Source organism: Lemur catta, chromosome 5 (genome assembly GCF_020740605.2).
Source record: "Lemur catta isolate mLemCat1 chromosome 5, mLemCat1.pri, whole genome shotgun sequence".
Lineage (NCBI taxonomy): Eukaryota > Metazoa > Chordata > Mammalia > Primates > Lemuridae > Lemur > Lemur catta.
In genome coordinates, this window is record NC_059132.1 from 102,027,312 (window position 1) to 102,050,715 (window position 23,404).

At 42.3% G+C, this 23,404-nt stretch overlaps 1 protein-coding gene across 5 annotated transcripts in view; it reads right to left on the reverse strand.

Annotated features, from left to right (window-relative positions):
• STOX2 (storkhead box 2) overlaps positions 1-23,404 on the reverse strand; it is a 192,134-nt gene that overhangs the window by 131,298 nt on the left and 37,432 nt on the right. The window contains exons 1-3 of one of the 5 annotated variants that reach the window (XM_045552434.1): positions 14,678-14,722; positions 13,539-13,678; positions 6,622-6,779 (exon numbers count right to left, since the gene is read on the reverse strand). The exons of 3 other annotated variants lie outside the window; for them this stretch is intronic. In XM_045552434.1, the coding sequence (XP_045408390.1) occupies positions 6,622-6,779; positions 13,539-13,678; positions 14,678-14,710 (331 nt within the window). In that variant the 5' untranslated portion in view covers positions 14,711-14,722. Of the gene's footprint in view, positions 1-6,621; positions 6,780-8,750; positions 8,828-13,538; positions 13,679-14,677; positions 14,723-23,404 lie in introns of those variants that run through there. One more of the 5 variants, XM_045552439.1, reaches the window with a different exon arrangement.

The window sequence follows — 23,404 nt, forward strand, 5'->3', positions numbered from 1 at the left end:
CAAGGGCAGAGAAGAAAAAAAGGACTTACTCTTTTTCTTTTTTAATAAAAGAGCTTACTCTTAACAAAAGGGTTTACTTTTAATAAACGAGAAAATTCCATTAAGCCAGGCACCTTATTTTCACTCATTGGAGGTTTTGCTGTGAGCAGCTGTATGCAACTTGGTGCATTCCATAAGCTTTTGAATTCAAGTAAGAGACTGGCATTGTTGCGTTCAGGAGAAAAACCGAGCCTGTGAATTCTTCTCACTATGCCTCTTCTAGTTTAATTAGCAGTTCCTGGTTCCCCAGGCTTTCCAAGTCCGCCTAAGCAACCTTCGCCTAGGTTACGACATCTGTCTTTGGAGTAGGTTGTGCCACCTCACCAGCATGCCCGGATGACCTGAGTAAGATCCAGATGACTTCCATCACCCAACCCACAGGTACAGAAACTATTTAAAGAACTGATTGTTCATGACTATCTGGGATTCTGGTGTCGTCTCTAAAAACGGCACTAAACTTTATTAGCAAAATAGTTTCTGTGACTCATTGACCTGACGTCTAAATGTTTTCCTAACATTTCACCCCCGTTGCCACTGAGAGGCTTCACTAATGGCGAAAATGCAAAAGAAGGGCGTTCGGGGGAATTATAGACTTACTGAGCGAGTCGCCAAATCCCGTATCTGAAATACACTTCAGTGTCTGGAAGGCACGGGTTGACAAAGCGTATTAATTTGCTTCCCTATCATGCACATTTCACCCTGCAGAAGTAAAAACTCACAGAGTCCTGGCTCTCCCAAGCAATCGGTTCTTCCTTCTGGGCCCCAGCACCCTGTGGGTGCTCTGCTTCATCAGTCAGAAGCCTTGCACCAACAAGGTGCAAACTGCCATAAAACCAAACATGTCTTTTTCCATGAAAATGATGTACTAATATTAGATTCCCATATCCATGAAAATGATGTACTAATATTAGATTCCCATATCCTTCGTGTACAGCAGCATGTTGCAATCCACAATGAGAGACCAAAGAGAAATCTTACAGATTGAATTTTACATTTAGAATGGGAATGACCATCCGACTCAATAGTTACAGCTACTCTAATATTACTGCCTCGAAGCACAGTGGTCACTGGTTAAACCTGAGATGTTGCCGAGGTGTTGGGCTTAAGTTAAATCCGACTCCTAAACAAAACTAACAGCTGAAGAGCACCGAACTCCTTTAGCCTTTGTTCCTTCTGTTAGTGACGACTATGCTTGTGCTGACAGGAAACGGTGACAAAATTCCAAATGGTAGTAATTCCTATTCTAGAAAAAAACATAATTCCATGGAAATGACATGCCAGAAAGCCAGGAAAAAATAAGACAACGGTACAAGCTGAGTCTTATCTGAAGGATATGTTTCTCCAGAGCCCCTCTGCCCCTGCTCTCCCTGGCTCTCGCCTGCCAGCCGAGTTCTGCGAGGTCTGCTCACCCTGAAAGGAACTAACCCTGACTTGCCGTCTCCACCAAAGGCAGCCGAAACCTTTCTCTCCACCGTTTTGTGTTCGGCTTCAGGGAACTTTAAAGCTGCAATGGTTTTACAAGTGAGAAAGAGATGCAGAACACTTAGGTAGCTGGTACTCAGCCACATGGCCCGTCCTAGTGGATGCTAAAACTGAAACTCACTTCTGACTTTCAAGTCACTCTGCTTACACCATCTCCTAAAAACCATCTTGCAACTTTTTAATGCCATTTGTATTTTCCACAAGAATTTCTGGAAAGGAAAGGGGTACACTTAGCAGCAAATACATGACTCCTATCTAGAACATTGCAGTATAGATTTTGTTTTCTATTAGAAAAATGGGCCTAGGAGCATCTTTGTAACACTGCAGAAAATGCAAAAGTTATCTGAGAAAAGGTAATCCCACCAAGTGCTCATATGCAGACCCAGGCTGCCTGGGTTCAACTCTCAGGTGTACCATTCCTGTTACCATTACCTTCCTCTCTTTCAGTTTCCTCACCTACACCATGGCAATAATAATAACAGGACCAAGCTCAGTTGGCAACTAGGAGAATTAGATGAATTTTTATATGACTGGCATGTAGAACAATTTCTGGAACACAGTTAAGTGCTATAAAGCTGTTAACTATTTTTGTCACGTAGGGAGGTGGTATACACATAAAATAAAGAAACAGTGGATGGAAGAGCCAGTGATTTTTATGTCAAAAAAAAAAGCCAAGTCTGGGAGTTCCAAAAACACAAACTTTTCAGAGGTTTAGAAATATTAACAAGGGGCTTTGAAACTTTAAGCTCAAGAGCAATTAAAGGAAAAACAACAATGATATCAAATAATGCAAATGCATCATTGCCTGGGCCTCTGGTGCTTGCACAATAATTCTGATCTAATTAGGAGAATATATTAATAGTATACACAAGCTCGCTCCCCCTCCATCATCCTCTTCTTCATAAAACAGGCAAAATGCCTGATTACAACAGATGGCTCTTAAATCAGATGCCCTGAAGCGCTGAAGGCTGAGGCGTCCTACTCATAATACCAGGGGAAACAGGATCTTAAGAATGTCAGAACAGGTTCTCCATGGAGAACATTCTTTCCTCACTCATGATAATACAGTATTCTCCAGGCTGCCAGTTAGAGAAACCTAGAGAGAAAGACCACTAGGAAAATCAGCAGTAAGGTTTCTAGGCAAGTAAACAACAGGCCCAGGGTTGGCTTACCTTCTTGCAATAAGCTGAGCACTTGGAAGAAGAGAAGGGGCAAAGCCGTGGCCACTTGAAGATAGACAACAAGAGCTTAAGGCACTTACATTATCTACTTCACCACAAGGAATCAAAACGCACCTTGAAAGCAAATCGTTTACCAGGATGTGCATCTTCTCTCCCCCAAGTAGGCTGTAAGTTTCCCTACTCCTTCTACCCAGCTCAGCTGGGAATAACCAAGACCACTGGAGCCATGGCCAACTCAGCTGAACCTTCCTTTCACTCACCTGTAGTCCACTCCCTCTTCCAGTTTCCCTAAAGCATAAATTTTATTAAATCACTCATCAGCTTAAATTTTGTTGCAATGGCCTCTCAATGCCTATGTAATAAAAGGCTTTCCACAATAGAACCCCTAAATAAAATTCTACCTTTGTGTCCACAATGCAACCTACACGCCAAGGCCTTCTTGCCTTCTACTCTTCACTCACGCGATTGCTTTTGTTTGAGACCTCCTTCACCTCCTCTCCCCTTCCAAACTCCTAATTCCATCTTATTCTTTTAGCCTAAATTACCATCTCCTCTTTGGTAGATCTTTTTTTGTATATCTCTTAAAGTCTTTATATCTGCCTTCCTGCAGCCCTCCTCACCTTAATCATCCTCGTTTCTGTATTCCCATAATGTTTTTTGATACTACTAGCATGGCCTTTTATTACAGTAGCAGAGACAGCATATATGTGATAAACCACAAGGCAGCAAAAATTCATAATACTGGTTAAAGGTGTGGTACAGATGATAACAGCTCTAAGAGATCCTTTGTGGATTGCCATGGTCAGGAAAGTCTTCCCAGAGGAACTGGGATTTGAAGAACTGTGACCTTTTGCACAGGTGGAGGAAAGAAATGCATTCTAGACTTGCTAGGGAAGAATGGGAGGGGAGAGAGAATGTCATGAGGAGAGAACAAAAGTGGAGCAATGTGAAGTTTTTCATATAACCACTAGTTTTGCTGGGACAGATAATTTAAGAGGTAATGGGACACAATGCTGGAGGAGTAGTTAGGGCAAATCCAATCTGAGAGGTTTTGGTTTGATCCTACAATAGCATTATCCACAGTAGGATTTTCAGAAGAATATTCCCTCTAAGTTGCTATGAAAGGGGTTGAGCTGGGCATTCAGTAGTTAAATCCATTTGAAAAATACTAACTATCTCCCTTCTGGAGAGTAACAATGCAATATTAGAATATTCAAGGTACTGAGAAGTCCTGCAATAAAGAGCCCCACTTACATGCGTGTTTCCTCATATCTCAAAACTTTTTCTTTTTGAGAACCCAATTTGAGAAATCTTGAATTCCAGGCAATACCAAGTATTAAAATAAAGTAACATTCACATTTTTAAAAGTATGTACCACAGAGTTAACAAAATGAAGAAGACAACACAGATGGAGCTGGAACCGGGAAATGAAGAGAAATAAAGGTGTTAAGAGACATAAAAATTCTGTGAGGAATGACAAAGTTGAAGTTAGAAGTGAATCAGGCACTCTTCCACAAAATTTGCCACAGTGGGGTTTCTGTGAACACCTATCAAAAACATTTTCTGCAAGTTCAGATATGGTTGTGTAAATCTCTCAGTGTAAGAGCAAGAAAAAAATGAAGAGTGAATGAATCTGTGTGGAAACGGTAATCTGTATGTGCAGATGATTGCAACCGGTCTATAAATGAACTCTTTTCTGTGCAAACATATATCCTTGTAGATAGTAACCCAAAATCAAAGCCATGCACGGGTTAGAACATTCATTTTTCAAACCAGCTAAGACCAGATCCCACTTTGAGATCCTAGAAACCCAAGTATAAGCCAATCATACCACCATACTAATGGAAATGCTGTGAGTTCAAAGGGCAAAGTAATTAACATTAGTGTTCAAAACAGGAGTGGATTTATGATTTTCAACACTTTGAATCTCCATTCATCCAGATTCTTCATTCTAAGCACATGGAAGTGTTTTGAAAATGTTGTTTCTAATCCTTTCGCACCGAGAAGAGTTTCAGGCTCAGAAAATACTTGAACTCTTTCAAGAGACCATTTAGTAAACACTACATAGCAGCTTTCTGGGCTGGTGTTTTCCAAATAGCATTCCTAGAACTTGCATTCCTTGAGATGTCAATGGGTGCCACATATGAAAGGGGTCCTATGGCCTGGGGTGGGAAATGGCAAGCTTAATCCCTTTCTTTACTGCAGAGCTTCTCAGAGCCTTTACAGCGTTTCGTACCGGGCACCTCTGGGGGTTGGGGAGAGGCATTGGACATTTACCCAGCCTGGGGCCCCTTCTTCCATGAGTACTGCATGTGACTGATGTTCCACAAATAACCTTTTGAAAGACACAAGACTACCTGTCCGCTGCAGGAGTTAATTCATTTCTTAGGTAGGAAGATTTTGAGCTATTCTGACATTAATAACCTAAATGTCCCCTGTGAGGACCGGTGGGCTCCTTGGTGTGGTAAAAAGAGTCCTGATGCCCTTCCAGTTCCAGTCGTCTCACCTCTGACCGGAAATAACCAGACCCTACTTTGTAGACCTCACAGGGGGTCCTGGGGGTCCACTGAGACCTTGCGTTTGAAAGGAAAGTGCACTGTCCAGTGAACTGCAGGACACTGTTAGGAAGAGGTGGAGTGGGAGCAACCTCTGCCTCTTCTGAATTTCCTCGGTGCTTTGTTTTTCTCATCACACTGATTATGGTTTATCTTAAAACCCGATTTTTTTCCCAAAGCCTGTCAGGCCCTCATGGTGTCAACCCTGTCCACTCGAGCACCACCTTCCTCATGCCACCCAGCCTCCTTCCTGTCCTTCAAACACGTCCCCAGCCCACCCCCACCCCCACCGCGGGGCCTTCGCTGCTCCCTGCGCGTGGGCTGTTGTCCAGGTCTTCCCAAATGTCCCATCCTCAGAAGGGCCTTCCCCGGCCACCCTGGCGGAAGGGCCTCTGAGAGCTGTTCTCTGGCCCATTAACAGGTTTTCTTTCTTCAGAACCCTTAGCATTATCGGAAAGTGTCTCCTTCACGTGTCTTTTTGTTGTCTAGCTTCTGCCTCTAGAACACAAGCTCTGTGGGGACAAGAACCCGGCTGCCTTGTCCTCTGTGGTCTAGTGCCTGGGATCCAGGGAGCCCTTACTAAGTATCTGTGGAGTGTTAGAGGTTTAGGAAAATGGCTAACTGTGGAAAGAAAGGGAGGGGAACTCACGTGGACGGAGCGGGCTGAGGAGGCTTCTGTGATCCTGATTGTGTTCTAGTTTTCACCTGGAGGGTGGCTACTTGGCCGTGTGCATGTTGTGATCACTTATCAAGCTCTAAATTAATACCTGGGCTCTCTTTCGGGTCCTCATTTAAACTAAAATGGTTGTCAGCCTATTAGTGTCTATGTAATCATGAAAATAATGATAACTGCTACTATTTTTGAGGACTCACTATGAGCCCAACACTCTGCTCGGCCCTTCATGTATGTTCTAGCATTACAGCCTCAAAACATCCCTACAAGTAGCCACCACAACCCATTTTACAGATGAAGAAACTCGGGCATCCAGAGAACAAGTAACATGGTCGTGGTCACACAGGTAGGAGGCGAAGCTGGGATCCCAGACCAGTGTGTTTCAACTCCAAAAGCCACACGAGTTCTTCTAAACCCTGTTTGACTTCTGAAGTTGGAACTGGTGTTCCAAGGTATCCTTATACTCTCCTCCACCCAAGGGGCTGTCGCAGGCTAAGAGTGCCTCAATGCTGCCCTCACTCTGCATCTTCCTGGAACCCATGGACACCACAGTTGCACGAACTTCACCGTTGCATCAAACACAGCAGAAATGGTTTCGTGTGACATAAAAACACTGGGCAGAAAGGACCCTGCTTGCTCCAAAGTAGCAGGGGTGAGCCCCTGCCAAGGTAATGGGACAGTCCACTCTCACCTGGGGCTTCTTTGGACTCCTCAAGGGTGGGAGCAGCTCCTTTTGTAACCTGGGGGGTCCTGTCTGCTCCTGAATTTGACATGTGACCAGGGCTGGTGTTTTCCTCCGTGTCATTTAGAACTTCTTTGGAAGAAACAGCACTTGTAGTTAGGAGAGATCTGGGGAGAAAGCAGTAGTTGGAAGAAAATACGCTTTGATATTTTTTCCCCAAAATAACTACTTGCATCGTGGGATTAGTGTACCGTAACAACAACTGAAAAGGATTTGTTTCCCCAAATAGAGGGTCACCTTGGAGTTATTAGCATGGCTGCCAAGATATAATCCCTTTGCAAACATCTAATGGTGGCCCTGACAAGTTTCTACAGGAAGAAGTTTGGCAGGCGAGTACTTTGGGAAAGGCCCTGTCTTACACCTACGGAAACTCACATGGAAACAAAATTGTCTGCCTTTCCTTCCATGTGTCTGTGAGATTCGCCCAATGTCTGCAGGGTTTTTTATAAAGGCGTCAGGCCCTATCTGAAATTTGATGGCAGCCACACATTATCAAATAAATAAAAAGAACACTCTTTTGTCCTACCTTTGAAGTTTTCTTAAGTTACTCTGAATAGCATCTCCCTCTGCCAAGTTTCCTGTGTCTCGCATAATGAGATACTTTCTAATTAGCATATCACAAATATTCCTGATTTTCTTTACAAGTCCTGATGCGTTTTTAAATGTTTCTTTTAAAGTACATCAGGGTTTTTCACACTCTATAAAGAGACAAGAGAATAAAGCAATGTGTCGGCTCAATTGTCCGATTCTTTTTCTTTCTTTTCTTTTAAACCAGCTGGCAGCATGGAAGAGTGGAAAGGTCACAGGACTGAAGACCAGAAGTCCTGGATTGGGTTGTGGCTGAGCCACTAATTAGCCGTGTCATTTTAGGCAAATTGCTTCACTTTGAGGGCCTCTGTTTCCGGTATGATGATGAGGTTAGACCAAATTAAAAGTCCCTCTCAGTTTAAAGCACGATGATTCTATTTGTGAAGCTTGAATAATTCCTTGTCTTGTTATTCAAAAACTGGAACAAGTTATTTTCTTTGATTTAAAAATTCACAGTGAACTACATCCAAAATAAGTACAGACATCAGTAACAAGGAATGTGATTTTAAAGGGACACAGATACTTAATCGCAGAATTACATATTACCTTTACACAGCAAAAAGGCTTTTTGACTATTTTAACACATTGACAAATACATAAACACACATATGCATATTTTCTAATGTGCCTTCAGATCAGTGGATATAACTGATAATAAACTAATCCTAATATAAAGAATACTGTGGGCCAGGGCTCATGCCTGTAATCCCCCAGCACTTTGGGAGGCAGAGGCAGGAGGATCACTTGAGGCCAAAAGTTCATGACCAGCCTGAGCAACATAGTGAGATCTTATCTCTATAAAAAATTTAAAAATTAGCCAGGCATGACAGTACACTCAGGAGGCTGAGGGAGGAGAATGGCTTGAGCTCAGGAGTTTGAGGCTGCAGTGAGCCGTGATCGCACCACTGTACTCCAGCCGGAGCAACAAAGCAAGACTCTGTTTTTTAAAAAAAAAAAAAAAGAATACTATGACAAGGAAAATAAAGCCCTAGATAGCAAAAGTCTTTCTAGTCTTTTGTATAACATAAAAAAAAATCCAGTCAGTTCAATAAATTAATTTGGATTGCCCCAGTGACATCTGGGTTTCAGGATTTGATTTGTAATATTGAAATCATAAAAACACAGAAATTTATCTTGGTTTTAATTATGAGCTCCCAGGGCACAAGGGCCATGCCAGCCTTAAGTGCTTCACCATTTAATTGGCCTAATCAAAACTGTCTGATGGGTGGGTGGAGACAGCCCTGCAAGGGCCTTTCACCCCCTGGCCCTGCCATCTCTTCCCTGCCGGCCACACCAGCACCCACCTGCTGGCCCACTGCACCCAGTGCCACATACGGCCAGGTATGGCTTCCCGCAGCACGGCTGCAATCCTGCCACCCTGTCCTGAAATGCCCACTCTCGTGCTCCGATCATCGCCTCCTGAACTCCTGAGTGCCTGTCACACAGCAAGACCGGCTCAAGTGTCACCCCGGGTCGACGCCCTTTCCTACCCCCAGCACCGTGGTCCTGCCGTACTGTACTGCCTGCTGACAGGGCTGTCTCTGCTCTCACTGGTAGGAGCCGGAGCTGGGAGGCACTTTAGTCACATCTGCAGTCCCAGGACCAAGCAAGCATGTGACACCCGATGATACTGGGGAGGGAGAGAGGATAGATCAAGGTGAGCAATGCCGGAGGTGCGTGAGATCCCAAGAGCTGCCCCTCCATATTCCAAGGTGCTAATTATGAAAACCACCAAGTTGTGGTCCAGATAAGATATGAGAGAAGGCATATAAGCCTGAGAAAGTTAGAAAGCCATTCCTGTGCTGGGCGGGTGGGGGGAGGCGGGCACAGAAAGCTGCCTACACGTTGCAGCAAAGAACAGCAAGAACACTTAAAATTGCCTAGCGGTCTCGTACAAAATGCATTGAAATGGTATAGAGATAAAAGGGCAAATTATTTCAAATTATTATGCAGCCATGAAAAATCATCACAATTAATTACATTTATAGATGTGAAAGAGCGATCATATAGGTTAAATACAAAAAAGTAGGCTGCAAAACAATATGAAAAACACAATCACAACTTGTAAGATATCTTTCCCATTTGTATATATGAGAATATTTAGATGGGTAAATGTCGTGGAGAAAAGACCAGAAGGATAAATATCAAGGCATTGACACGGTGTTATCTGAGTGGTAAAATAGGTGATTTTTTTCCTTCCTTCTTTCTTTCCTTCTCTTTATCTAGCTGTATTTTTTAATTATTTTCTACCATGAACATGAACCACTTGGATAATTTCTGAAAATCTCCTGTGAATAAGCCCATTTATAAACACGAACTAGAGCAGGAGTGAGGCGCTGGGGAGTTGGCCGTGGGCAGTGGCAAGGGGAAGGGAAGGTAGGCGGGGAGCTGCAGCAATCGCGGAGAACCGACAGGGTGGGCGGCCAAGAGTGGGGAATGGACGGGGAAGCCAGAAATCGAGCGAGACCCGAGACTCACAGGTTTTCAGCCTCAATCAGTGGGGGAAGCGTGGGCTACACTGCCAGAAACGGGGCGCAGGGAGGGCGGTTAGCCCGGAGGGAAAGATCATGAGGTTACCCTTGGGCATGGTTTGTTTGAAGGGGTGACAGTCAGCCAATGGCCTGAAGTGCAAGAGGCAGGTTGGGGCCCATGGTCTGTGGACTTAGGGTCAGGGCAGGTGTCCCCGTCCTCCCCACAGGCTCCCAGGGGTGCTGGCACTTCCCCAGGGGGCGCCCTTCCACAGGGAGCCCAGCCGAGAGCCGGTTTGACTGACCGTCTGGCTCATCGTTCCACCCCCAATGCCTGCTCAGTGCCTGGGACATAGTGGGCACTCAGTACGGGCTGGAGAATTGAACTACTGACTTCTCTAGGGAGATAGCTGAAGCAGTGAGAGTGGGCGAATTATCATTATCCCAGGGACAGAGAAGGAGATGGGCGGTTGGGCAGGACTTGAACTTGGGAAACACTGTCAGAAGCCTGGCAGGGAGCAGTGCCTCCGACAGCATGATGCAAACAAGGGCAGGGCGACTTCCCACAAACCAGGGAAGGGGAGCTGCAACACGGACAAGGACACCAGCAGCCGCCACTGTGGCCGAGAGCCAGAGCAGACAGAACCTGGGAAAAAACGTTCCTTAATCACAAGGTTGCCCAGGATTCGGGAGGTGGGAAGGATCCCCCCAGCTGGATTGCTGGAGGTGAGGGTAAGAACATAAAATGAATGAAAGCAGAAGAGTCGCATGGTGAACAGGTAAACTAAATAATGTAGCTCAAGAAGCTGAATGAGTGGAACTTCAAATTCAGAGAGGACCTGCACGTGTTAGAAAGCAGCGGCGGGCAGAGTCTAGAAGCAGCTGCAGTTGGCTTGCAGGAGATAACCAGGCACACCAGGCAGGATTACTCTTGAGAAGTCAGGGGAAGGCGTGTTTGATCTCCCGTCCTCTGAACCCCTGCGGCACGCCCAGCCTCTACCACACAATTTAGCTCTAATTACACACTCATCTCACTCACTGTTGCTTCATCTTGCCTCTCTCCTCTGGTAGATGCACAGACCAAATGTCCAGGACTTTGCATAGTAAACTCTCCATGAGATTTGGTAGTGACTGTTTAAATCCCATAGGATAAGTGCCAAAGAGAATAAAGCTACAGACATTAATACACATGCAATAATTATTACACAGACACTACTGCAAAAACAAAAAGATATTTTTAAAGTAGCACCTTGACATCTTCCTTTCCTTCCTCGCCAACAGCAAAACACCCCATTATTCTTGGGCAAGGGAGTTATCATCCCCCCAGGATCTGAGGCCACTAGCGGCAAAGTGACGTTCTCACGGCCACCCTACCCTGGCTGTGAGGCAGCCAGGGGCAGGTGGTTGAGAGCAGGGGCGGCTTTTAGTCCAGGCTTTTGCAGGCAGCTCCCTGGGCTGCCCTTCACCATGGTGGACATTGATACCCTGTGATGGGCCGATTCGCCGTCCCAGAGTGCACACTTGGAGCATTTCTGAGGGGTACACCCCTGCAGCAAGACCAAAACCTGTCCGGGAGCCCCCAGGGAGGCCAGGAAGGAAACCCTAGACTGGAAGCTGACTCAGAAGAGACCTGCCAAGGCAGCTGCCGGCTCCAGCTTGGCTTGCCCTGCTTCTGACCCAAACGAGAACAGCTGAGACCAAAGCATTCTCCAAATTTGTGCAATAGACTGAAGATTCCTATCAAAATGGCACCACTAGGCAGCTAAATGCCACATGTCACTTCAAAAAGAAGGCAAGATGGAAGTGGAGGGCCCGCATTTGCCCTCCATTCACACACTTCCAGACAAATCATTAACATTCCTCACTACAATTCCAACCATACCTTCTGTGGAATAAAACCGTCCCGCTTGCTCACATGTATTTTGCAAGAGGAGAAATCAACTGTGCCTAGTTAGCACTTTTTTCTTAAGCTTTACGATGCTTACATATACATTTTTTAAAGTATACTATAAACATATTCATAAAAACTTTACAAAAGATTTTCCCACACTGAGATAGTTTCAAAATGTATGCTAAACATATGCCCATTCGTTTTTCTTCAGTAACGAGCTTGGACTTCCAGGCTACTCTTGTCATAAGTTACACTTTCCAGCAAGAAAAAGCGAACATGTGGAAATGATATGAACATTTCTAGGACACTGGGGTCCATTTAATGTATTGAAGCAATAATTTATCAAATAGGACCCAAGTGTCCAGAAAGCCTTACAGCCCCTTTCACATAGCCCAAATTACTCCCCCAAGACTAGCCTATGAACTAAAAGAATCTGCATCGTTAATTAAATAAATGGAATGGGCTGCACTAACATTCGGACACTCTTCAGGAGGAGAGACTCAAACACACAATTTAATTGCAAAGTGAACAGTTGGGATGAGTAGTTTTCAGAATTAAATATTTAAACTAATGTGTGCGATTCAACTTACCTGCTAACCTAGTGTTTGACAGGTGCGGGAATTAACTGTTATTTTCACCATCCCTCACTTTAAGTTGGCCAAATACTCTGTCTTAGATCAGTCTCTGAATTTTAGATTACCAAAGAAAAATATTGGGGTGAAGCATTTCTTGCTTAAACATTAAGATTTCAGGGCTTACAAGGAAAGAACAAATCTTACCATGGAACATTTCATATCCAGGAAACTAGTCTAAGTATCAAAGATCTAGGATTTTAATGTTGCCAAACTAGGCAAGAATTGCCAAGTATTATACTAAATTCATATGCACATTAAAAAAATACTCCCTGTTTATAAACAATCTTCCATATGTGTTGGATAGAAAAGTACTAAGTGACAATTAATTGGCTGACTTCTGCAATCTGCCATTAATTGCTATTTTCAAGTTAAAATGATTCCATTAAATTTTATTTTCAGTGCTCTCTATCAAACTCATTTATGAGAAAGTTTTTATTTCTCAATGAGATGTCAAATAATTTACCTAATGGTCCCATTTACATAGGATGGAACTCTATTTTTATGTAAACACTTTAGATAAATGGGCCTCTCTTATTCACTGCTTGTTATTTTAAAACATACATTCACTTTTTATAAAAAATAACAAAGTTGTCATCCCTTTCCCCATTCCCTGCCATGAATCTAGTTTTACAAGGGCTAGAGTTTATAAGTCCAGGTCTAATATCTCTGAAGAAATATAAGCCCTGGTTAACACACACACGCACACGCACACGCACACACACACACGCACACACACATACGTGAGATCTGAAACTTTCCTGTTTTATGTGTATTCTCTATCTACAAGTCTCAATTGTAGGGACTCTAACTATTGGCCCAAGTTACAATGTCCAATAATCAAACACAGGGCAAAAAATGATATTTAATGCAGTCTCATCAGAAACTACCTTCTCTAGGATAATAAACAGAAAAGTCTGAGCTAAGTGATCTATGACAGTGATGAACCAATTCATTATTCAAGACACTTAAATGTGATGACCTTCCCACAAGTTTCTGGAAAGAACACAAAAACACATTGTATAAGACCAATCTGAAATTGCAGAGCAATTTACAAATAATTCTACATTTACAATGAAGGCCTAGTACAGTAAAGGTTTATAACAATGGGATACCCCACATGAGACATGCAAATAACTCCTCCGGATGTTCCAGATTTTAGACAAATGCCACCGTCACCGGAACAAAATAAACTGTCAGGTTTTATAAAGTATTGTACTTAAAAATTCAGACCAATTTCTGGGTTTTTTCCATCTCACAACACACCCCAGAGTTCAATATACTTACACTCCAGTCTGGGTCCTGGGTTTCTGGTTTTTGCAAGGGGTCTGTAAAATGTACAGCTGGTAATAATCTGTGGCTTGCTTCAAATCCTGACGACTGCTGCTTTTATTCTCTTGATTTCCTTTGGTGCCAAAGATGTCGTTCTGTTCCAGAGTTACCGCATGTTAAGTGAAACTGCTGTCAACATTTTATTACATTCAGCATTTCGGGTTTCCTGATCGCTAACTCAAACATTAAAGATAGCTGTGCTCTGTATATTTTTCAATCCTCATTTTCTTTTTCCCTCCAAGGAAAAGTGTGGGCTCTCCTTAAGCAGCCCAGAGATTTAAAGTTGTACTTTTCCAGACTGCATTAAAATAAATCCTAACGCAATTCATTTCTACCTTCAGACATTTTTTCCCTTCTCTGGTGGCTCTGGCAGCACTCATTTCCCACACTCTGCTGTAGTGGTGAGCGACTTGCCTGGGCAAGTGAGATAACACGGGCAGAGATTAAAAACCCACACTGAAGTCATTAAGGACCTGCAGGGCTGGGCCCTGAATCCACCCAGCACAGGCTCCGAACACCGTCACCTGGGCTTGAAAAGCAACCGGAAAAGCCTAACAATGAAGATGATCCCCTTTTGGCATTTCCAGGACCTTGAACCACTTGTATTTTATAGAACAAAACATTCCTTCAACTTACATGCCAAAACAAGGAGGAAACGCCTTACTTTCATTTCGTTTCACCTTGAATTACGTGAACTTCGAACCACTGCTGAGGTCTAGGGCTAGAGTGACCATAAGTTCCATTTTGACCAAAACAGTTCCAGTGAGTAATTATTCCTAATATTGCCTGTCACTCTCAAAAGTGTCCTGGTTTCATCAATAAATTACTTGGTGACCTTATCGATAGCTTTGACCTCAGTTCTGGAAAGTTCTTTACATTTGCTATATGTGTTTGAAAAGATAGTTGACACCCATATCCCAAAATCACAGGTTCAAATAACAATTTAACCGCTTTGACTGTCCAGAACTCACAGTTTTCTACTATCTATTACTCACACTTAGGTGGTGTTACACTAACTTACAAAGCATTCATTTTATTATATAGGTTTTAATGAATTTCTTCTTCCCTGTTAATATAAATCTTAAAAGTCCCACCTCTAACTTAATATAGAAAAAAGAATCCTTCATAGCTTAAAGGAATGCTGCTTCCAAGGTACAAGGTGCGGTCCGATTCTTCGACCTAGAATAATTCTGACATAGGTGTGATAAGGTGGCATCACTCTTTCTCCCGTTTGCTGCATGATTAAAGAAAGAAGGAAAAGGTATCAACATACTCTCCTTTTGACCTTTTTTAAAAGCAATCTCATAAGTAAAAATTATTAGAAATGGAAATCATGAAGAACAATAAGCACAAATCTGTGTCTTGGGGATGGAGGAGATGGCATTTTCAGAATTTGTTTGCTTTTCTTGAAAAATCTAAATAAATCTTTTAGGCATAATAAAATGCAGATATTTGGGGGAACTTGTATATACCTGAAAAACATTAGGAAAGAAAAATCAACTGCAAATCTGAGGGCTCTGGAAAAAAATTCATGGGGAAATAAAATGAAATGGAAACACACATAACCGTTTGAGGAATGGCTCCTCCTTCGTGGCACACGCAGGAAAAACGTGCTGAACTCCTTCCCGGGGGCCTCTCCCTGCACAGCCTCACTCCATCATTATCCTGATGTGGTGACTTCAGTCCTTATTTCTAGCTGCACTCTGCCTTCCAAGTCCCAATCTGGTATAAACAATTGCTAACCTCTCTACCCAGATGTCGTACGTACTCACAGGCTCAGACTCAAGGCATTTTAGCTTCAAAACTCATTGCTGCTTCTATATTCCATATTTTTGATAAGGCCAACCACCCAGGCTTAAACCCCAACATTGTCTTCTTTTTTCCAAGTCCTGTAAATGCCATCTCCAAAATAGTTCTCATATCTATCTCCCATGAAGCTACTTCCTTTCTTCTCTCTCCCTACCAGGGACCACCTGATCCATCTGTAGCAGGCTCAGTCTAACCTTCAATCCTCAGGATCAACCCTGAAGCAGGAGGCCTTTGACCTGAGCCAGCTCCACCCTGGGCTCTCCTATCAGGTAGCACTGGCTGCTAGTCCTGCCCTAAAAGTCCAAATTTTAATCAAAGAGCTCCCCGTTCCCTAATCCCTGACCGCCTCCAACCCTAAATAACAGGGCTTCACCTCTAAACCTTGTTCCCAAGCTCCTATTTTGGTAACTACCCAATAAATCTGGCTCCTCCTAGGTATGGGACTCTTGCCAATTTCCCATCGTGGCCCTGAAATGTCCTTTTCCCATCTCCAGTTCAATGCTTGGAATCTGCTAGGCCCTGCAACACTGTGTTCAAACCCTGAGTTAAACTAGTTATCTGAGAGTCTGAAGAGTGCCACACCTGCTGAAAACTGCTTGCCAGCTCTCAATGTAACCTAAACTCCCACGGGGCAAAAGCCAGAGCCAGAAAGCAGGCACTCAGCAGAATTCTATTTGCTCCATCTAGGCCAGACATGGGCTCTGGGCTCCTGTTCCAGGCTTTAGCTTACTTTGGCTCTGAGCTGACACTTCTGGATTTAACCCTATTACGTGGCTGTTCGGACATTTTGTATTTCTGATTCCTATTTCTCACCCCCAATTTCCCCAATAAAGATGACAGCTTGCTCCGATTTTGACATGGTTAGGACAGAGCGAATAGCTGCTACCGTTCTAAGCAGCCACCTCTCTTATCTGCCATCCCTCCTAGTTTCTATCTATAGCAACCACTATCCACTGCCTACCTAGTAGTTATCCTTATTCTTTCTTCCTGGCTTACAGAACCCTGATCCTTTGATCTCTAGGAGGCCCTTCCCCAGCCCTGTGGGAAGAATCATAAACTTGTCATGGTAATCTCTTCTTCTGGCCTGTGATTGATATGAGTGAGTATGTATTTATGGATAAAGAAACACAAGAAGTCTTCTGAGGGAGGTTTTCTGTTCCATCTTAAAAAAAAAAAAATCACTAGGTAAAGGCCTTTCTCAAGAGACCTATGGGACACCATCAAGCATATCAACATTAAGGAGTCCCATAAAGAGAGGAGAGAGAAAAGGGGGCAGAAAGAATATAAGACGAAATAATAATAATAAGAAATAATGGCCAAAACACGAATCCAAGATGTTCAACAAACTCCAAGTATGATAAATTCAGAGGTCCACGCGCTTAAAGATACATCATAATTTAACTGTTAAAAGATGAAAAGAGAATCCTGAAAGTGGTGACAGAAAACAGACTTGTCACATACAAGGTGATATAGTTTGGATATTTGGCCCCTCCAAATCTCGTGTTGAAATTTGACCCCCAGTGTTGAACGTGGGGCCTGGTGGGAGGTTTTTGATTCATGGGAGCAGATCCCTCATGAATAGTTGATACCCTCCGCATGATAATGAGTGAGTTCTCACTTTATTAGTCCATGCGAGAGCTGGCTGTTTTAAAGAGCCCGGCCCCGCCTCCTCTCTCTCTTGCTCCTGCTCTCACCATGGGACACGCCTACTCCCCTTCCCCTTCCACCTTGATTGGAAGCTCCCTGAAGCCCTCACCAGAAGCAGACACTGGTGCCACGCTCTTTGTACAGTCTGCAGAATCACGAGCTAAAGAAACTTCTTTTCTTTATAAATTACCTAGCCTCAGGTATTTCCTTTATAGCAATGCAAAGCAGACTAGCACACAAGGGATACAAGATAGAATTAACAGCTAATTTCTCATCAGAAACCATGGAGACCAGAAGGCAATGGGATAACATTCAAAGTGTTGAAAGAAAGAGAGAAAAAAAAAAAAAAAAAAAGAACTACCAACTAAGAATTCTATGTTCAGCAAACTATCCTTCAAAAATGAAGGAGAAACTAAGACTTTCCCAGAGAAACAAAAACTCAAGAAAGTTTGGCACTAGTAGACCTACCCTAAAACAAATCATTCAGGTTGAAATGAAAGGATACTAGGCAATCCACATGAAGAAATGAAAAACTTTGGTAAAGGTGACTACGTAGATAAATATAAAGTCAGTGTTAAAGGTATTAATATATTAATATTTAGCTATTAACTCCTTTTTTATAGGATTTAAAAGAAAGCTACATAAAATAATAGTTATATGTGCACACATTGTATAAAGATATGATTTATGATAATAAAGCACATATGAACAGGAGCAATGTAAACCTGGAGCAGAATGAGAGGCTGCACTCCCAGAGCACTGAATGGCGATGGTCCCCAAGCAAAGAGAGCTCTTTTCACCACATCTTCTCCATTTCACTGGTCTGTTACCTTCTTGGCCTTTAAAGGCATTTGAGTTTGCAATTCCTTTGTTTAAAACTGTTGCTAGGTTAATCACACTTCTGCTTAGAAGCCTCAAATGGTTCTCTATTTCCTAGCAAATAAAATTCAAACCTTATGGCCTGGCATCAAAGACCTGGAAGGGGTGTTTCTTTTCCATCTTTTTGGCCTCACCTCTAATAATTCCATGTGGCATATTCTATACTCAAGATAAAACCGGACCATTAACTATACCTAGTTCCATTCTTCCCATGCTATATCTCACCTGGCTTAAGCTTTACTTAAGCTTTTCCAGCTCTGGAGGAATATGCTTCCCCTGCCCAGGAAATGCATGGTCCATCCAGTCCTATCTGTATTCCCTTTTGGCTTTATCCGCCCCCCACCCAGAAGCCATCTCTTTGGATTCCTGTATCACTTTAGCTACACTTCTAGGATTGTATATATAACTATTTCATATTTGGCTATGGTGAACATCTCTTATCTCTCCTTTTTAAACTACTAGAGCGTCATCTCCATGGCTTGGAAAGGTCACCTGATTGGGAGTCTGTCTGCGTTAGAGACAGCCTCGGGCAGACTATTATGTTTTCTATGTTTCAGCTTCATCATAAATAAAATGGAACCAGCATCTGCTTCATGAGATTCTTGTGAGAACTTAATAATGTTGTTTGTAATCTGCAAAGCACTGTGAACATGTGAATTAACATTTTAGCTTTGGGGTCATGTTTTAGTCAACTTTATTTGTCTAACAAAATACTCAACACATAGTAGGTACAATGCTCCATAAATTTTTTTAAAATGAATAAACATGCTAAATACTTTTAAACCATTAACATTTTCATTAATATTAATAATATCAGCATCCTATCTATAATCTCTACCAGAGGCAAACAGTACTCACCTTGAGCTTTAACACAAGCCATGGCTTATGTTACTACTAACATGACTTCTTTAGTATCCCTCAGGTAAAAATTCCCTAAACTCAGGGCTATTTTAAACAATTCAATAACAAAATTGTCAAAAGTAAGAGAAAGAAAGTTGACTACATTTGGTATAGAAAAACTATACCCAGTTTTAATTTTTTTTTTTTTAATGATTTTTATGGCCAGGTGTGGTGGCTCCACCTGTAATCCTAGCACTGTGGGAGGCCAAGGTGTGAGGATTGCTTGAGGCCAGGAGTTCAAGACCAGCCTGAGCAACACAGCAAGACCCCATCTCTACAAAAAATTTAAAAATTACCCTAGCATGGTGCTACATGCCTGTAGTTCCAGTTACTCGGGAGACTGAGGCAGGAGGATCACTTGGGGCCAGGAGTTTGAGGTTGCAGTGAGCTATGATGACACCACTGCACTCTAGCCTGGGCAACAGAGTAAGACCCTGTCTTAAAAAAGGAGGGTGGGGGGACGGTTTAATAGAAAACGATTGTTTAAGTGAGGAAAACTGCTGATTTTATAGTAAAATAAATCACTCACTCAAGATGGTTTCACTCACCTACAAATGTCAGGCAACCTAAAGGGGGAAATGAGTTCACAGGTTTGTTTTTGTAGGAAATCAGCCAGCACTTTCCTGAAGACATTTCCCAGCACCAAAATATTCAACTGGACCATGGGAACTCTCCAAGACTGTGGTAAGAGTCACAGAAAAAAAATAACTTCCATCCTAATAACTACTTGCGATGGTGTCTCTTTTCAAAGATTTACATTCGAGAACACCAACAAATATAAATTCACTAAACTGAATAACGATTTTGTTTTTTAAAAAAATGATTAGACTGTTTTTGGATTAGAAATTGGGATTGGGTAAAAGAACACTGGGTATAGATGAGATTAAAGCTTAAAGAAGAAAAGAAAATCTAGAATTTTTCTTGCTAAAACCAGAAAAAAACAAAAAAAGTTGAAGCACTTGAGTTAGTGCATCATTCTGCCACCAATTTTGAATGCAAATAATATATTTGTTGGGGACCTTTAGAAAAATTTCTTTTCTACTGGTAACATTATAAACAGTTCTTACAGTTTATTTTCACTGTTTTTCTCTAAACTGTCTCCCAAATTTAAATTTAAGAAGTGTGAAAATAACTGACAAATTGTGTTCTGTATTTTTAAATTTGGAACAGAAAAAATGCTTTAGTACCAAGTTTGGGAACAACCAAGGAAGAATTCTTGGGTTTGATGCAAAACTCCAAATAAAATGTTGGGTAATTAATCTTTTCTTTCTTTTTAATATTGATGCTTTTGTATTTAAGGAAAATGTTATAAGTTCTTTAATAACCCTCTCTAAGCAGCATTTGCTTTTTATAAAAATGAGAAAAATGTGTACTGATTATTTTGTCATGTTTATTGGATTTTGAGGTAGACAGTCCTGATTAGACACTCTCTAATATCTGTCCTCCTATTTGCTTATATACTTTTGCTCCCTCACTAGCCTCAAGAAATCAAAAAAGAAAGAATATTTTAGCCACTGGACCGCACATTAATGCCCTCTAATATTTCTATGTGTCACTTAACGTTTAATGGTTTCCATTACATTCTTGCTCTAATACCTAAACATAATAGAAATGGCCAACGTGTTCACAGATACACTTTTTTGAATCTGAAAGCCACCCAGGACCATCCTAGTCTATGGATTACACACTTCTACATCATCCATCTTTAAATTCTTTGCCAGTTTATATACTTGGCTTTGGCTGTTGGCTGCCAAATTCTATTATTTTCTACATGAAGCGTTTTAAAATATCTGCTAATACTTCTGAAGGAATTCTACTTGAAAGAGAGAGTTATATTCTGTTAAGAAACAGAGAGTTATATAATGCTACAAAATAGTGGACATCAATGGCCATTGATGTGTTGAGTTAGAGTTGACTTTTATATCTCTTCTTTCTTAAAATCTTTACCTTCCCCAGATTTTGCACACTTGAAAATCCACCTAGACTTCAGCCAAATGAGTTGCTTACGCTTTCTTAAGCTGTTATCTTGGCAGTGGGGTAACTATGTAGAAACAATGGAATTACTGCACTATAACAGAAGCTCCACGAGGGCAAGAACTTTTGCAATTTGGTTCACTGCCATTTCTCCAATTCACAAGATAGTGCCTGGTATACAGTTGGCAGTCAATAAATGTCTGGTGCCTATTTGTTGAATTTGTAGAACTGAATCACAAAAAGATTCAACTTAGTAGTCAAATAATTATAAATATGAATGTTATCAATTTTGCTGTCAACAAAAAAGAATTAACTTTCATGATTACCTTCTAGAACCGAATCTCTTTACTCTGCGAGGCTCTTTTACAGAGCCCCATGGCACATCATTTTAATCAGTGTGGGACAGCTCACCTTGCTGACATATAGGAGTCCTTTCAAAGCACAACTCTTTTAGGTAGCAGAATCCATTTAATAAATTGTCACTTAACGTACACTTAATGACAACCTATTCACCTGTGGGAGTGGATGCCTCTGCAAGAGGTGAACAATAGCTCTCTCTGCCTTGGTAGAAATTGACTCAGTCTATTTGAGTCTTTTAACAGCCTTCCTATGTGTAATTAGGAGTCCTCTGAGCACTCACACCATCATGGGTGCCATTAGAGTCTATAAATATAGATGCATCTCCTATGCTTGCCTTTTTAGTCTTCGTACTCATTCTTTCCAACACCCATTTTAAATATTCCTAAGACATTTGTTCACAGTCCTGAAGTCTTCAAACGACTCAAGGAAATAGTATGACCTGGTCTTATAGATTCTGTGCCCCTGGCCCCAGTGGATCACAGATGTAACTAACTCACCTTCCTTTCCCTTAAGTGATTTTCCAGGGTTGATCTAGTCATCTTAAAAAAAAAAAAAAAAGCTGAAGTCTCTTTTTCTGAGTTAAATTTATGTGAAATACGCGAGGCAATCGACTGTAATGTTGGGTGAGGAGTAACTCTCTTCCTGGAGACCCCTCACCTTGTGCTCTCCAGGGGCAGCTCCTCTGTCCCCACCACCCCGCCCTCACCTTCTGTGGGACCTCCTGGGCTCCCATCACACAGGAATTCAGACCTGGCCCAGTCGGGGCAGTTGTCCCCGGTCCCTGAAACAGACCTCAGCTCCCTCTGAAGGGCAAGTCTCTTCTTCATGCTGCTCTCCCAGGCTGGAAGGCCGCTTCCCTCCCCCTCTAGCTCCACCCTCTGGAAGCTTCTCCTCCTCTGAACTCCATGAAACCTCCGGCTGGGCTCCAGAACGCCCCACCTGGGCAGGGAGGGACGCCCACTCCAGCTTCAACCAAAACATTCCCTTGCTTATTTGTTTCATATATTAGGTTCCAAATAAACTTTAATTTGAAGAAAGGATTCTGCAGCTAAAATAATAATAAAAATAAAATCCCCAAACCATTGGTCTAAGTGCTAATTTTGGTAGCAATTGGCTACTGGTTTAGGCCATATTTACTCCTGTCTTGCAAACTAAATCAGGAGGTTCTTTGAGGGTAGAATGGATCTTATTTGTCATAGGTACCCCCTTTGGTATGTAGCAATGTGCTATGTACATGATAAGTGTTCCAGAAAACATAGCTGAATAAATTACTCTTAGTGTAAAAATTAGAATACATGATACAGACACCTCTCCAAATGAGCCTCTGAGGCCAGGAATTTTCTGTATCTCTATATCTTGATTTGGGTGGTTATTACATGACAGTGTGTGCGTGCACATGTATATGTATCCGTATATATGTAAAAAAATCATTGAGCTGTTTACTTACAACTAAAAAGTAAGAGAAAAATGTATTTACTCAATATGCATTAAGGGAGTCCACACTGTATTCCCAGCTCTGGGAATACACTATGTTCCTCATTCATTCAACAGTCATTTTTGTTACTAACATACAAGGTATGTTTGTATCTATGACATTAACATGATCTTCATCCTCACAGAGCTTACAGTCATGTGGGGAGGATACATTCTTAAATAAGCAATTGATGTCAAGAATGACAAACATGTCCTAAACTTCTAAATTGCTACACATTTCTAAGTTTATAAGTGGTAGATATTTCAATGCTATGCTCTTACAAGGGAGAATGGAGAACCCAGAGTCAGATCCCACTTCTGTGACAGGTCTCTTGCTCACTGGAGGCTTCCTGGGCTTCCAGCACAGCCCGGCCCCTCCTCGGAAGGCAGGTGTGGACTCCACTGCCTGGGGCCCCACACTCCCGGCCCACCAGCCAATTCTGGGAGCTTTGGGCCTCCTTCCGCCTCAAGGGTCACTTAATCCTGGCAGCACATGAAAGGAGACAAGGAAGAGGAAGGAGAAAGTGATCTGCCTTTTATTGAACACCGACTCTGTGCCTGGTATCGCATTAGGAAATGTGTAGACTGTTCTCATTCATCCCCAAACTTGTCAGAGTCTATCATCCTCGTTTCATACATGAGGAAAATGAAGATTACGGAGGATACATAGCAGCGAGTGACAGGGTTGAGGTTGGAATTTAGGACTGGGGACCAGGATGAGAGATGTCCCAAGAGTTCCTCCCTTGAAGAATTTTCCGCAACTCTTGGGGGTCCATGTC